The 17240-nt window shown below is 43.3% G+C and overlaps 2 protein-coding genes across 2 annotated transcripts in view; both read right to left on the reverse strand.

Moving 5' to 3' along the window:
* KCNAB1 (potassium voltage-gated channel subfamily A member regulatory beta subunit 1) overlaps positions 1-17240 on the reverse strand; it is a 447445-nt gene that overhangs the window by 319460 nt on the left and 110745 nt on the right. The window lies entirely within an intron of this gene.
* On the reverse strand, positions 2583-4671 carry LOC102182731 (ornithine decarboxylase). Its single transcript, XM_013965542.2, is given in 2 exon segments — positions 2583-4180; positions 4183-4671. Coding segments are annotated over 2 exon segments (1380 nt in total). The 5' UTR covers positions 4319-4671; the 3' UTR covers positions 2583-2936.

Here is a 17240-nt window from a genome sequence, read left to right on the forward strand (position 1 = left end):
AAGATGCTTACTCCTTGGAAAGAAAGTTATGACCAACCTAGATAGCCTATTCAAAAGTGGAGAAATTACTTTGCCAACAAATGTCCGTCTAGTCAAGGCCTTGGTTTTTTCCAGTAGTCATGTATGGCTGTGAGAGTTGGACTGTGAAGAAGGCTGAGCACCAAAGAATTGATGCTTTTGAACTGTGGTGTTGGAGAAGACTCTTGAGAGTCCCTTGGACTGCAAGGAGATTCAACAAGTCCATTCTAAAGGAGATCAGCCCTGGGTGTTCTTTGGAAGGAATGATGCTAAAGCTGAAACTCCAGTACTTTGGCCACCTCATGCAAAGAGTTGACTCATTGGAAAAGACTGTGATGCTGGGAGCGTTTGGGGGCAGGAGGAATAGGGGACGACAGAGGATGAGATGGCTGGATGTCATCACCAACTCGATGGACATGAGTCTGAGTGAACTCCGGGAGTTGGTGATGGACAGGGAGGCCTGGTGTGCTGCAGTTCATCGGGTCACAACGAGTCGGACAGGACAGAGACTGAACTGAACTGAACTGAAATTGCAGGGAGGAAACACAGCTCCACCCATAAACAGATAATTGGGTTAAAGATTCACTGAGCATGGCCCCGCCCATCAGAACAAGACCCAGTATCCCCCTCAGTCAGTCTATCCCATCAGGAAGCTTCCATAAGCCTCTTATCCTTCTCCAACAGAGGGCAGACAGACTGAAAACCACCATCACAGAAAACTAACCAATCTAATCTGTCATTCAACTTTCATATAAATATAGCACATAGAACACAGCATCTTATTTTGTTCCTTCTAAAACTCCAGTAAACGATAGTCAGGAGGCTTTTTTCTCTCAAAAAAAAAAAGAAAACACATATTATAAAATTGCATAGAACTAAACACATACACTGCTGCAGTCCATGGGGTCCAGAGGGTTCCAAAGAGTCAGACACGACTGAGCGACTGAACTGAACTAACTGAAACACACACACAAGGAGGACATGGTGACCCACTCAGTATTCTTGCCTGGAGAATCCTAATGGACAGAGGAGCCTGGTGGGCTACAGTCCATGGGTCGGCTACAGTCCAAAGAGTCGGGCACGACTGAGTGACTAAGCACAGCACACAGCACAGCAAACACACACACACACACACCCAAGTACGTGTAAAACTGATGAAATCTGAATAAGAGCAGTGGATTATATTTATGTCAGTTTCCTGATTCTGATATCATATTAGGCAAGATATTAGGAAAGCTCAGTGAAGGGTATATGGGATTTTTCAGAAGTCTTTTATTTCTCAAATTGACATATAATTTTATGTACAACACTGAATTACTTCTTATAATTACATGTAAATCTAGAATTATCTCAAAATAATAAATCTAATTAAAAAATAAACCTGCAAAATTAGGAAGAAAAAGAGTGGGTAACATCAGTAAAATTTTGGAAGCAGTCAGTAGATGGATATGAGATAACTGTCTCTGAGGACTCCAGAAACCAATTCCAAGACAGCAGTAGGAAAGTTGAGAAGCAACTTTATTTAACCACAGTCTATCTTCAAAAGGTTTGGGAACTGGTAACAAAAAGCCCCCTGGAAATGCAGCCCCCTGAAGAGCGAGTGAAGGCTAATGAAAGCAGGATCTGATAGACTCGTGTAGAAGCAGTTAGGTCCCTAGAACCCCTCCCCCTCCGCTGCGCCCCCTCCCCTGTTCTTCCTCCTACACACTGCCAGAGACTGTTCTGGAGACAGTAAGGCAAAAAACCCTCTGTACTGGGGACTCTGGTAGCAGACAAGTGAGGTAAACAGAGAAGCAAAGTCAATGAATGGATATGACCAGTGAAAACCCCTCTACCATTTTTACCTTCTCGACTCCTTGACCCTTGACAGCCAAGAATTTACTCTCCAGGCCGGAAACTAAAAAAATAATTTGAGTGGAATCTGACTAGCCCAAGAGAAAACACATGGAGATATTGAATATAGAAGTATACCAATCAAGGTTCAGTCCGGAAATCAGAGCCACTATAAGTACTAAAGGACCATGGATTTTTTTCTTAGGAATTAGAGTTTGCACAAACATGGGAGGAGCTGGGGAAATGGAAGTCTGGAGGAGAGGAATCAGAAGACCAGGGAAAATTACTACCCGCTGTGGTAGAATAAAATAGTAATTCCCAAAGACATCCATAGCGTACCCACTGCCCCTCCCTACCCCACCCAGAACATGTCCCTTACATGGCAATAGAAACTTCATAGGTGTGATTAATCTAGGGATTCTGAGTTTGGAGATTATCCTGGATTATCCAGATGGGCCCAGTATTATCACAGAAATCCTTATAAGAGGGAGGCAGGAGGATCAAAGTGAGAAAAAGGAGATTTGAAGACAGACCAGAAGTTGTAGTGATGGGTTTTGAAGATGAAGGAGTCAGGAGCCAGGGAATGTATTAATAGTTGGCCTCTAGAAGCTGAAAAAGGCAAGGAAATGGATTTCTCCCCTGAAGCCTTCAGAAGAAAAACCTTAATTTTAGAATTCTGACTCCAGAATTATGAGGATAAATGTTTGTTGTTTTATTTATTTTTATTTTTATTTTTTTTTGCCAAGTTATGTCAAGATCCTTTATTCCTTTTTGTTAAAATGGGTCACAACACTAAGCTTCTGGCCCACCCTGCTGATACACAAGCCACAAACGCTTGCTCAGCAGTTGAAGCCTTTAGTAGCATGTTTGAAAAGTGAATAAAAATCCATATAAAACAAATATTCAAATAGTTTCCATAGGAACACAGATAAGTGTGACCCCATCTCTCAGTCTTCCACACTGGTGCACCTGTGCCAACCCTACTCACATAGACATCTCAGAACTAGCAGTAATTAAGTTAAATGGTCCCCCCCTAAACCCTTAAATCAAGCTAAACTCGCAGTTAACAGCTACAAGAGTGGTATCTACACGTTAATACGCGTGGAAGCGCAGGCTGCCAAGTGCCGCTTCATGCTGCTCTCCCGGGCACAGGACACGGGCAGGGGACTGACGTCCGGCTCCTCCACTCCGGGCGGGAAGTCCTGGGCCCGGATCTGCTGCATCAGCTGCCACGTTGGCCCTGACATCACATAGTAGATGGTGGGTCTCTGGAACCCACTGAAGGTAGAAGCAGCAGCAACAGTGTAAGCACCCATGTTCTCAAAGAGCATCCAATCGCCCACATGCATCTCGGGTAGGTTACAGGGCTCAACAATGCGGTCCAGGCCGTCACAGGTCGGTCCCCAGATGCTGGATGAATAATACTTCTCGTCTGGTTTGGGTCCCTTCTGCAGAAGAGGCTTCACGTGCGCGTGGTCGTAAAGAATGCAGTTGAAGGAGCCATATACTCCATCGTTCACGTAATACATGAACGTCCGTTCACTAGACTCCTCTTCATCATCAGAGCCTATCTGTTCCTTTAATACAAGTTTTTTGGCAATAATATTAACTGCAAGCGTGAAAGCTGATGCAACATAGTATCTGCCCGGCTCAGCTATGATTCTCACTCCAGAGTCTGATGGAAAATACTTGTCCAGTGCTGGGTTGATTACACTGGTGATCTCTTCAAATTTAAGCTTTACATCCTCAGATCCGGGAAAGCCACCACCAATATCAAGCAGATACATGTTGAAACCAACCTCAGCGCCCACGTCAAAGACACAGCGGGCATCAGAGATGGCCTGCACAAAGGTCTCAGGATCCGTACAGCCACTTCCTACGTGGAAGCTGACACCAACGACATCAATATCTAGCTCTTTTGCCTGTTCCAAAAGCAGCCTGCTGGTTTTGAGCGTGGCACCAAATTTGACACTGAGGCGACAGACTGCTTTGGAATCATCAGTGGCGATCAGCAAAACCAACTTGGCCTTTGGATGTGCCCTGGCAACTTTCATCAGCTCAACTTCACTATCAAAAGTCATCATCTGGACTCTGTTATTGGCAGCATACTTAATCTGAGACACTTGTTTACATGGATTTGCATAGATAATCCTCTCTGGGGGCACCCCGAGACTCTGCATCAATTGTATTTCAGTCTTGCTGGCACAGTCAAATCCTGTCCCAATGGCAGCAAGTGTCTTCACTATGGTTCTGCTATCATTGCATTTGACTGCATAAAAGGGGGTGACCCGAGGAAGAGCTTTCAACCATCTCAGATGTTTCTTCAGAATCCCAGGTCTGCAACATAGAAGGCATCCTTATCATCATCAGAAGAAACTTCATTAATTTTTTGATCCAGAATGTCCTTGGCAGTAAAGCCTTCATCCAAGAAATGGCAGTCAAACTCTTCATTACTAAAGCTGTTCATGGTCTCTTGATGTCTTTTTGAGACACAACAAAGTAGAAAACGTAAGAGATGGAATTTAAAGGGATTATGCCAACTTTTCACAAAGGCAATTCTCCAGGAATTCCAAGTCCACCGAAGATGCGTGTGCTCTCTGTACAGCAGTGGAAATGTTCGATAAACACACAATCTGCTGTCCACCTCAGAGCGCAGGGGCGCGGCGGGCCAACCCCATGGAGACAACGCGCCGCCACCGCCCAGCGCTGAAGGACCCACCGGCCGCCCGCCGCCTCGCTCCCTCCCGCGGAGGACTGCCGGCCCGAGGTGGCGCCAGAGGGCTGGCAGAGGGGCGGCTGCGGCGGAGGCTGAGGGGGAACTGACCTGTTTGTTGTTTTAAACCAGTATTTTTGATATAACTTGTTACAGTAGACATAGACAACAAATACACTCACAACATCTTGAAGCAAGGGTGTAGATGAAACTTACAGGAAATTTTGAGAAAGAGTACCTTTGATCATCCAAGCGGAATGGTGCATGTATGACCCATGACGGGTCTGTAGAAGCTATGGCCTCTAGGAGCACTGTGGTCAAGCGCTTGATGGATTGCGGTTACTCTCGGTTAGCAGGTTCAGTAGGCATGAGGAGAGACTGGAGACCATGCATTATATCCACGTGTCATTGTCTCTGATCACTGTGACCTCTGAGAGTAACAGCTCCTACTTCACCTCCACTTTCCCAATCTTACACAAGTTTGCCTCTTTGCTCAAGCTAATCACACAGGAAAAGGGGATCCGGAGAAGGTAATTCCCAATCTTAAATAGGAGCAGTAATGCCAACATGACAAAATACAGTCAAGCTCTAGATTTCCTTAAAAAGGGCTCAGATAGCTCAACCCTCAGCGAAGCTCAGAGTCAACAAGCCCCAACCCTATGCTCAGAGCTTTCAATCACAATTTTAGTTTCTCACGTCCCTGGTGGCTCAGATGGTAAAGAATCTGCCTACAATCCAGGTTTGAATATTTCCTGGAGAAGTGAATGGCAACCCACTACAGTATTCTTGCCTGGAGAATTCCATGGTGGGCTACAGTCCATAGGGTTCCAAAGAATTGGACATGACTGAGCAGCTAAAAACTTTGCTTTCTTTTTATATATAAGCAAACAATCTAAGATTATCAAACTGGGAAATGACAGAATGATCTCTGTTTATTTCCAAGGCAAATCATTCATTATCACAGTAATCTAAGTCTATACCCCAACCAGTAATGCTGAAGAGGCTGAAGTTGAAAGGTTCCATGAAGACATATAAGACCTTCTAGAACTAACAGCAAAAAAAGATATCCTTTTCATCATACAGGACTGAAATGCAAAAGTAAGAAGTCAAGAGATACCTAGAGTAACAGGCAAATTTGGCCTTAGAATACAAAATGAAGCAGGGTAAAGACTTACAGAGTTTTCTGAAGAGAATGCACTGGTCAAAGCAAACACCCTCCTCCAACAACACAAGAGAAGACTCTACACATGGATATCACCAGATGCTCAATACCGAAATCAGATTGATTATATTCTTTGCAGCCAAAGATGGAGAAGCTCTATACAGTCAGCAAAAATAAGACTGGGAGCTGACTGTGGCCCAGATCAAAAACTCCTTATTGCGAAATTCAGACTTAAATAGAAGAAAGTAGAGAAAACCACTAGATCATTCAGGTATGACCTAAATCAAATCCCTTATGATTGATTATACTGTGTAAGTGACAAACAGATTCAAGGGATTATATCTGACAGAGTGCCTGAAGAACTATGGACAGAGGTTCGTGACATTGCACAGGAGGCAGTGATCAAGACCATCCCCAAGAAAAAGAAATGCAAAAAAGCAAAATGGCTCTCTGAGGAGGCCTTACAAATAACTGTGAAAAGAAGAGAAGCCAAAAGCAAAGGAGAAAAGGAAAGATCTACCCATTTGAATATAAAGTTCCAAAGAATAGCAAGGAGAGATATGGAAGCCTTCCTCAGCAATCAGTGCAAAGAAATAGAGGAAAACAACAGAATGGGAAAGACTAGAGATCTCTTCAAGAAAATTAGAGATACCAAGGGAACATTTCATGCAAAGATGGGCTCAATAAAGGACAGAAACGATAGGGACCTAACAGAAGCAGAAGATATTAAGAAGAAGTGGCAAGAATACACAGAAGAACTATACAAAAAAGATCTTCATGATCCAGATAATCACGATGGTGTGATCACTCACCTAGAGCCAGACATCCTGGAATGTGAAGTCAAGTGGGCTTTAGGAAACATCACTGCAAACAAAGCTAGTGGAGGTGATGGAATTCCAGTTGAGCTATTTCAGATCCTAAAAGATGATGCTGTGAAAGTGCTGCACTCCATATGCCAGCAAATTTGGAAAACTCAGCAGTGGCCACAGGACTGGAAAAGGTCAGTTTTCATTCCAATCCCAAAGAAAGGCAATGCCAAACAATATTCAAACTGTCGCACAATTGCACTCATCTCACATGCTAACAAAGAAATGCTCAAAATTCTCCAAGCCAGGCTTCAACAGTATATGAACCATGAACTTCCAGATGTTCAAGCTGGATTTAGTAAAAGCCGAGGAGCTAGAGATCAAATTGCCGATATCCATTGGATCACAGAAGAAGCAAGAGAGATCCAGCAAAACATCTACTTCTGCTTTATTGACAATACTAAAGCCTTCCACAACAAACTGTGGAAAATTCTTCAAGAGATGGGAATAACAGACCACGTTAACTGCCTCCTGAGAAACCTGTATGCAGGTCAAGATGCAACAGTTAGAACTGGGCATGGACAACAGACTGGTTCCATATTGAGAAAGGAGTACATCAAGGCTGTATACTGTCACCCTGCTTATTTAACTTATATGCAGAGTACATCAAGAGAAATGCCAGGCTGGATGAAGCACAAGCTGGAATCAAGATTGTAGGGAGAAAATATCATAACCTCAGATACGCAGATGACACCACCCTTATGGCACAAAGTGAGGAAGAACTAAAGAGCCTCTTGATGAAAGTGAAAGAGGAGAGTGAAAAAGTTGACTTAAAATGAAACATTCAAAAAGTGAAGATCATGGCATTTGGTCCCATCACTTAATAACAAATAGATGGGGAAACAATGGAAACAGTGACAGACTTTATTTTTTTGGCTCCAAAATCACTGCAGATGGTGACTGCAGCCATGAAATTAAGACGCTTGCTCCTTGGAAGAAAAGCTGTGACCAACCTAGACAGAATATTAAAAAATAGACTTTGCTGACAAAGGTCCGTCTAATCAAAGCTATGGTTTTTCTAGTAGTCATATAAGGATGTGAGAATTGGACTATAAAGAAAGCTGAGCATCGAAGAATTGATACTTTTGAACTCTGGTGTTGGAGAAGACTCTTGATAGTCCCTTGGACTGCAAAGAAATCTAATTAGTCAATCCTCAAGGAAATCAGTCCTGAATATTCATTGGAAGGACTGATGCTGAAGCTGGAACTCCAATACCTTGGCCACCTGATTCAAAGAACTGATTCACTGGAAAAGATCTTGATGCTGGGAAAGACTGAAGGCAGGAGGAGAAGGAGACAACAGAGGATGCAATGGCTGGATGGCATTGAGTTTGAGCAAGATCTGGAAAGTTGGTGATGGACAGGGAGGCCTGGCGTACTGCAATCTGTGGGGTCGCAAAGAGCTGGATACAACTGAGAGACTGAACTGTCTGTATGCTCATCCCATGAATGGGGTTTGCCTTCTGACCTGGACTCCTTTCTTTCTTTTCAAAACTCATTTTTAGATATTTTTATTTTACTTTGACAATTGTAAAGTGCACACATTTTAAGTTCCAGTTGACAAATCTTTACATACCATGTAACTACCACCCATACTGCTCTACCAAGAAGTAAACCAAGAAAGAGAAATACACTTGGACCAGTAAAAGGAAGGAATCAAATTGGCACCACTGTCAAGTCACATAATTATCATTTGTTTTTAGTAGTTGGAATAATTAGAAGTAATCTCTTGGCAAGCTTGATGATTGTAATACAATATTGTTGTCTATACTCACTAAAAAAAAATTAAAGAAAGAAATAGTGCTATCATGAACCTCCGATAAATGTCTTTGGTATATGTATGTAGGCCCACAGACATGGCCAAACTATTGATGTATGCATGCGTGCATGCTAAGTCGCTTCAGCAGTGTCCAACTCTGTGCGACCTCAAAGACGGCAGCCCACCAGGCCCCCTGTCCACAGGATTCTCTAGGCAAGAATACTGGAACGGGTTGCCATTTCCTTCACAAACTATTGATAATGGCATGAAAAACAGATAAAGCTAATCCATGATAATAAAAGCCTAATTAGTAATTGCCTGTCTAGATGTGTGGGTAATGACTAAGAGGGAGCAGAAGATGAAATTCTGGGATATTGGTGATCTTTTCTATCTTAACTGGGTGGTAGTTACATGGTATGTAAAGATTTGTCATCTAGAACTTAAAATGTGTGCACTTTACAATTGTCAAAGTAAAATAAAAATATTTAGAAATGAATTTTGAAAAGAAAGAAAGAAAGGAGTCCAGGTCAGAAGGCAAACCCCATTCATGGGATGAGCATACAGACAATACCAGGATATCAACTGTGCAAAAGACTCTAAGAGCATGGAATCCATTGGGGACATTTGAAGCCACCAGGAGTGTCTCAAGGCTGCGACGGCACAGGAACAGCCGAGAGGATCTACCATGCGTCCGAGGCCAGGGGCAGGCGGGAGAAGCCACCTCACGCCCGAGGCCAGGGGCGGTATCCCTGAGGAGCCACCCCGCACTGGAGGCCAGAGGTGGCGGCCGGGAGGAGCAACCTGAGGAGCGGTGGCTGCATAGGCGCAGGAGGGCCTAGAGGAGCCATCCCACGTTGAAGGTCAGGAAGGGTGGCGGTAAAGAGATACCCCTCGTCCAAGGTAAGGAGCAGCGGCTGTGCTTTGCTGGAGCAGCCGTGAAGAGACACCCCACGCCCAAGGTAAGAGAAACTCAAGTAAGATGGTAGGTGTTGCAAGAGGGCATCAGAGGGCAGACACACTGAAACCATACTCACAGAAAACTAGTCAATCTAATCACCCTAGCACCACAGCCTTGTCTAACTCAATGAAACCAAGCCATGCCTTTGGGGCAACCCAAGACGGGCAGGTCATGGTGGAGAGGTCTGACAGAGTGTGGTCCACTGGAGAAGGGAATGGCAAACCACTTCAGTATTCTTGCCTTGAGAACCCCATGAACAGTATGAAAAGGCAAAATGATAGGATACTGAAAGAGGAACTCCCCAGGTCAGTAGGTGCCCAGTATGCTACTGGAGATCAGTGGAGAAATAACTCCAGAAAGAATGAAGGGATGGAGCCAAAGCAAAAACAATACCCAGCTGTGGATGTGACTGGTGATAGAAGCAAGGTCTGATGCTGGGAGGGATTGGGGGCAGGAGGAGAAGGGGACGACAGAGGATGAGATGGCTGGATGGCATCACTGACTCAATGGACGTGAGTCTGAGTGAACTCCGGGAGTTGGTGATGGACAGGGAGGCCTGGTGTGCTGCGATTCATGGGGTCGCAAAGAGTCAGACATGATTGAGCAACTGAACTGAACTGAACTGGAGTGTCTCAAAAAAAACTGGAGTTGACAGATTACTTGATGTGATTAACTTTGTAAAATCTCCTGTTGAGAAACTGTTGGAAGTCATGGTGAAAATTTGCAATAGGCATCAAGAAAATGAAGCAAATTTTAAAGAGAAATTCTTAATTTCAGGGTCAAAGTATAAAGATATAATCATAGTGGACTACATGGTTGGTGTTCTTAGCCAACTTTTAACTACCAGCATTTGCACACAGCAGGCTGGAAGTGCTGAGGAACTAACAATCCTTGGGAATAGCCCTCCACAGCCTTCTGACAGGAGTTACTCTATCAACACCCCCGCTTCCTCACCCTCCAGGTGGGATGCCGTGAGTAGTGTGTTCCACACCATGTCCCAGAATGCCCCTCCCTGGGACTGAAGTTCCTGTTACCTGCAGTGGTGACCACTTGGCAACGCACACTTTATGACTGCCTCTGCTTCCTCTGATCACTTTCCTGCTTCCCTGTTGGTGCTTCCTGTGACTCTCAAAGAACCTTTTACTGGAATCCTTGTCCCCAGGCTCTGCTCTGGGAAACCCAAGATACTACAAATTTCAGGGACTAAAACTTGCAGGTGTACTAATGCTAACACAATATATATTTAAGCAAAATTTATAATATAATTATATGAGGAGAATAGGGGAGAAGAGGGCATGGTAATATAAGAGAGTTAAGTCCTCATCTAACGTATTAGACGCTCAATAGATTGTTTCTAACTGATGAATCAAAAGAGGGCAATATTCACATATTATTGAAGAGCATGGAAATCTATAAATGCCAGAAGGAACAACTTAAAGAGTCAAAAGTGGGTGTTTCCTGGAAGAAGGAGTCAGGAGAATAGAGAGGTTGAAACAAGAAATTGCCATATTTTGATACATAAACCCTTTATTATCATTTGACTTTTAATAGTACTGTTATTTTAATAGCATTACTACTAGCATGTACTATTTTGATATCATTTTAGTTGTGAGAAAAAAAAAAGGGATGGGAGGAAAAAAGAGAGAAGAGAAATGAAGTTCAAAAAGGGGAAGGATAAAGGAGGCTGGCTCTCTTAGAAACATCAAAGTGTTTTATGGCTGAAGCTGCCTTTCCCCAGCTGGACAGTTACTCCTTAACCCCAGGGCTTGTGTTAAATCCAAAGTTAGGCAAATATATTTTAGAGAACCATGAAGTCATAAAACATGTCTATTGCAGGAAATATTTTAGACAAATACATCTGCTATTACTCACTAAAGTTACAAATGACCCCATTAATGTATGAATGTTTTTCATTCTCTTCTCCACACAACATGCTTTTTTGTCTGCAGCTCCTGGAGCCTAAAAAGTATCTCTGGCTCATGAAGCTTTGTTTTTTCCCCATCCCTTCAAAGGCATTATTATTCCCTTTCTAAATAAATACCCAAAATGAGGGGACAGACCTAAGTCCTTGGTTTGGAAGGCAGAGGATACACAGATGATTGAAGCAGAGTCTTTGTTTTTATGGAAATTATGTCCCATGGGGGAGGCTGAATAAATGAGGAAATGAAAAAACAAGATACTTACTGATTATGATACATGCTATAAAAGAAAATAACAGAGGGATGTGATTGAGAATAAGTGCACGAAAGACTCACTTAGACCAGGTGCTGAGCAAGCTTTCTTTGAGAATGGTGAATGCCTAGAGAAGAACATTCCAAAGGTCCACCAGAAAGCCAAGGTTAGAACAGGCCTTTCAACAAGTGTAAGGTCTCCACCACCTCAGAGGAGTAGTGGTTAGGGAAGGAAACCTAGGTGAGTGGAGTGGGAAGTAGCTCGGGATGAAAGACAGGGACAAGGTTAACCCACCTTACAATTTCACTAAGGGCTGATTGCTAAGCAGCTCCTGATCATAACAGCAACAAGATGCATTTCCTTAATAGTCACTTAGAAGTATAAACTACTACCTTTGAGTTGATCTTTTCATTTTTATATTACACTTGAAAGGAAAGGCAATAAAAAGAAGCCTTTTCCCAACAACCACAAAACACCCAGGAAAGAAGGAGAATAAATCCCTTAGGTATTTCACATGCAATCCAGTGTGTACCCTGACTACTGGAGAAACTGAATAATAGATAAAATCTTCCAAGTTAATTACACTTCTCACACAAAAATTCAATTAAAATACTTAATTCAATTTAAAATACTTGCTTCTCAATTATTTTATCTCTGAAATGGGAGTAATGACCCTGTTCTTCCCACCTCCCCCCGCACACACACACAAAGTATTAAAATTAAGGGACCTATAATTAAATTTTCTATCTGCCTCAAGTCAAGGTCTTATGCGATGTGAAAGGAAAGTATTACTGTAGACATTTTTCACAGTAACTTCATTGTCAGCTAGCTAGTTTATAGCCTGGGCATTCATGCATAATTTTATATCTCAACATATTGTTCATTTTTCATAATTTTAAATCACAGAGAAGGAGGTGCCAGTGAGCCAAAGCGAAGACACAAAAAGCAATACTATTTGGAAAAATTACCCATGTTTTTCTGGAGTCAACTACTGGAAACTGATGAGTAACCATAAATTTTCAGTCTAAACAATTAATCTGAAAGAGACAAAACTATAACTAAAAATGAGGTTATGAATCTAAATTTCTAAGGTAATTTTAGAGTCATTTGAATTGTACGAAACCCTCAATCAGGGTCTGAGACAAACTTTTCTAAGTTTTGCTATTTGCCATTTGTTAGGGCCCAAGAACGGAGAAGGCAATGGCACCCCACTCCAGTACTCTTGCCTGGAAAATCCCATGGATGGAGGAGCCTGGTGGGCTGCAGTCCATGGGGTCACTAAGAGTCGGATACAACTGAGCGACTTCACTTTCACTTTTCACTTTCATGCATTGGAGAAGGAAATGGCAACCCACTCCATTATTCTTGCCTGGAGAATCCCAGGGATGGGGGAGCTTGGTGGGCTGCCGTCTCTGGGGTCGCACAGAGTCGGACCCGACTGAAGCAACTTAGCAGCAGCAGCAGCAGCAGCAGCAGAGCCCAAGAAAATTCCATGGATAGAGGAGCCAGGTGGGCTATACCGTCCACAGGGGTTGCAAAGAGTCAGCCACAACTGAGCCACCAAGCATGCGTGCATGCACACACACACACACACACACACACACACAAACACACACCAGCAGTACTTTTAAGACCCCTCTGGGTCTATTACAAGTGATAGATTTTCCTCAGTCAGTCATATCCTCACTTACTCTACAAACACCTCTTAAACCCCTACTCTGGATTTGCACCAGGAAATTGGGATACGGTGAACCACAGGACAGAATGATGGTACTCACACTGTAGTGAGGAAGACAGGAAACAAGTATAAACCATGGAGACAGTGACATAGGAGGTAATGTGATGGAATGACTGGAAAATGGGGTGCAGCCTTAGACTGGGTAATCAGAAGGGCCTCTCAGAAGTGACATTTGATCTGAGACACTGAATGATGAGAAGAAAACTTACGAAAGGGTAGGTGAAGTATTGTAGGCAGAGCTAGGTGCAAGAAATCCCAGTCTCTAAAATCATTGTTTTCACATGTTCCATAACAATACGTAGTTTGTGGTGTGTGTGTGTGTTTGTCTATGTATTAAATGTCTGAAAGGCTTTTCTTCAAAATATTAATAGTTGTTTTTTGGGGTAGAGAACTTTTATTCTCTTCTTCACATTTCTTGTAATTTCTAATTATCTATAATTCACATTAATTACTTATGTAATAAAAAGCAACTATTTTGGAAACTTTCATTTTTCTTCTTAAAAACAATAAAATGTAAATTCAGAGAGAAAACGACCATTTTATCAATTTAATAAACCTTACTTTGACTTTTAAAATTCAAAATCTGGGATAATTCTGGCCACAATGAACTGAACTTTGCTTTGCCATCATACATGAAAATAAATGACTGGAAATAATCCAAAGACAGTGACTAGTCCAAAGTAAAGCTAAAACTAATAACCTGTTTCAAGCTGCTCTTTGCTAGGCTATCCTTTCAAACACCGTTTGTCGCCGTTGCTGTGCTTGGTCGCTCAGTCGTATCCGACTCTTTGAGACCCCATGAAGTGTAGCTCACCAGGTTCCTCTGTCCATGGAATACTTCCTCTGTCCAGGCAAGAATACTGCAGTGGGTTGCCATGCCCTCCCTCCAGGGGATCATCCCAGCCCAGGGATTAGACCCAGGGCTCCTACTTTGCAGGCTGATTCTTTATCGTCTGAACCACCAGGGAAGCCCAGGGAAGCTCTTTTTTAGGCTATCCATTCAAACACCATTTGTAGTGACAATAAATGGTTGTCTACATGCCTCCCTTACAAAAAGCCCAGCCCAGCCTCTGTGCCAGGTTATCAGTTACACTTAAGAACAATGCCACTGCAGTTCCTAAAGAATGTTCTTTTAGCTCAACCTTTTACCAGGTCCTAATTCCATCTTTGCCCCAGTTAGGGAACTGGCCAGAAGTTTTGCTGTGCTTAGTAAATATATCATGTTGAGAACAGCTAAGATGTCATATACATCTTATTACAGAAGCTAGAATCCTACAATCATAGACACATATAACTCTGGGAAACAAACAATTCCAGTTTCAGTGGCCAGATACAGTAGTGACAGGGCTCTGGAGCGGCCACATAGCAGGGCGGGTGGTAGCAGCAGTGAGGTAGTAGCAGCATCCTTGAACAAACAAGGATGCTGGGAGCTGAGGTAAGATCATAGGAAGTCTTAAATTGCTTCCATGGACAAAGATCTTAGTTAGGTAAGAGGCAGCACAAAGCGTCAGGTGTGATGTGATCAGGAAATGTATCATTTGCAGGCTCATTTGCATTTTTATCAACCTGGCAGTTCCCAGGGCACCTCAAAAAGGGCTGTTATGGCCCCTCCACACACCGGAAGGCTGGAAGGTTGCACACCATTGGGCACAGACTGGTGATCCCCAAACCTGCCTCAGTTCAGTTCAGTCACTCAGTTGTGTCCGACTCTTTGCAACCCCATGAATCGCAGCACGCCAGGCCTCCCTGTCCATCACCAACTCCTGGAGTTCACTCAGATTCACGTCCATCGAATCAGTGATGCCATCCAGCCATCTCATTCTCTGTCATCCCCTTCTCCTCCTGCCCCCACTCCCAGTATCAGAGTCTTTTCCAGTGAGTCAACTCTTTTCATGAGGTGGCCAAAGTACTGGAGTTTCAGCTTTAGCATCATTTCTTCCAAAGAAATCCCAGGGCTGATCTCCTTCAGAATGGACTGGTTGGATCTCCTTGCAGTCCAAGGGACTCTCAAGGGTCCTCTCCAACACCACAGTTCAAAAGCATCAATTCCTTGGCCCTCAGCTTTCTTCACAGTCCAACTCTCACATCCATACATGACCACAGGAAAAACCATAGCCTTGACTAGACGGACCTTTGTTGGCAAAGTAATATCTCTGCTTTTGAATATGCTATCTAGGTTGGTCATAACTTTTCTTCCAAGAAGTAAGCATCTTTTAATTTCATGGCTGCAATCACCTGCCTCAGACTTGTAGTAATCTGAGGTGTTCCTGAAAAGATGGGATTTCTGGACTCAACTCCCAGAGACCACAATTTAGCAGGTCTGGGTTGGAGTTTCCTAATCTATGTTCTTCCAAATCTCCTGCAGGTGACACAACTCGGTTTGGGAGACTGAGCTTTAAGCGAAAGCTGGCAGGCCCTCAGTTAGCAATGTAAGTTTGAGATGCATCTTGAGCTAAAACTTCGCAGGAGTGGAACAGCAGCCAGTGCCCTAAGCTGCTGCGCTCTTACTGTGTAAGAAAGTTTTCTAGAACAAAGGATCTTTTTCATATGAACTGGAAAAGGGCTTGGCATAAGGAACACTTGACATTTCCAGCCTGGATAATCATCAGAATCACTTGAGAAGTGCTGTTGATTTTGTTACTGGTATTGTTCTGAAATGGGTATTATTGTTTTAACACAGTCTCAGGCCCCGCCCCATAGTCTGATGCAGTGTGTCTGGGATGGAGTTCACAAATCTGCACTGTAACCATCCTGAGAGAATGGCTTAGGAACCACTGCTCTAGACTAGTAGTCCTGAAACTTTAGCATGTCTACCTCACTGGCCCTAATCAAATAAGCAACACTAAAGATTCTGGCCCCACCTCCAAAGATTCTGATTCAGTAGATAGGATCCAGAAATTTCTGTTTTTGACAAACAATTATCTGGCAGAGAATCCAAATACCACCTTTTCAGAAACCCTGATTCTGAACAACTACCCTTCCAATCTCCTCTGCCTCACCCAACCAGGCTAACAGTGATCTGTATTTTGCAGAAATTTGTCATTCAAAAGCAGAGAAGTAAAAGACTTCACATTATTCACATTATTCTTTAGACACCTACACACAGTTGATACCTCATTGCTTTCCACAGGCTCCAGGCAGGCTTGTCATGCATAACAAACACAGGGGCCAGCTTTATAGGCCACCAGCCTATACTGGGTAAGGCTGCTGTCCAGGTCAGTTGCCTGTGGAGTGAGCTGAAAGGGAAAGAGCAGTTAATAAATGGAAAGGAAGGCCGAAGCAAGGCCACCTTGTCAGGGAGCACTTATTAGAGCAACCTGAGACAATAGACAGGATATGAAGATTAAGCTGAGGATTTGTGAACAGGACACAAAATATAAGCTGGGATAAGGAGCTATAGTTGTGAACTGGATGCTAACATAGCAAGCCTGCGAGGCATTCAGTGTGCTGATGTGAGGGCTAAGTGACATGCCAGCAGAGCAGCCTGAGTAAAAGAAGCTATATGCAAACATGAACTCGAGCAGAGACACAGCTGTGGTCTATGAGTTCAGCAGCTGTGCTTTCCCAGCAAATGGGACTTTCAAGAGTCATGACTTGAATCCTGCACCCATGGCTACTGGGTTAGAGCCCTTGGCCAGCAAGCCTAGTTATCTGAGGACAGACATATCAGAACATAAGCTGGAAGTTCTGGCTCTTTGCTGACATGGTAATATTCACAGGAAGAAAGAGATCAGAGACAGTAATAGCTTTGAGAAGCTATTTTCCATTATATTTTAGCCAACAACTCTGGTACATACTGGCAGCTCCTAAGAGTTTGGATATCATGAGTCTTCTTTCTGGGAGAAACATTGACTGTGTTTAAATCTAACTCCTCCTTCTCCACACTTACACCCAGTTAGCTAAATGTGACTGAAACAAAACCCATAGCCATATTGACTAGTCCTGCTGTAACTTCATGACTCAGACCTGAAGGGGCCTTTTGCGTGTCCAGAGACAGTGCTCTGCTTCCCTAGTCTTTCCA

Source organism: Capra hircus, chromosome 1 (assembly GCF_001704415.2).
Source record: "Capra hircus breed San Clemente chromosome 1, ASM170441v1, whole genome shotgun sequence".
Lineage (NCBI taxonomy): Eukaryota > Metazoa > Chordata > Mammalia > Artiodactyla > Bovidae > Capra > Capra hircus.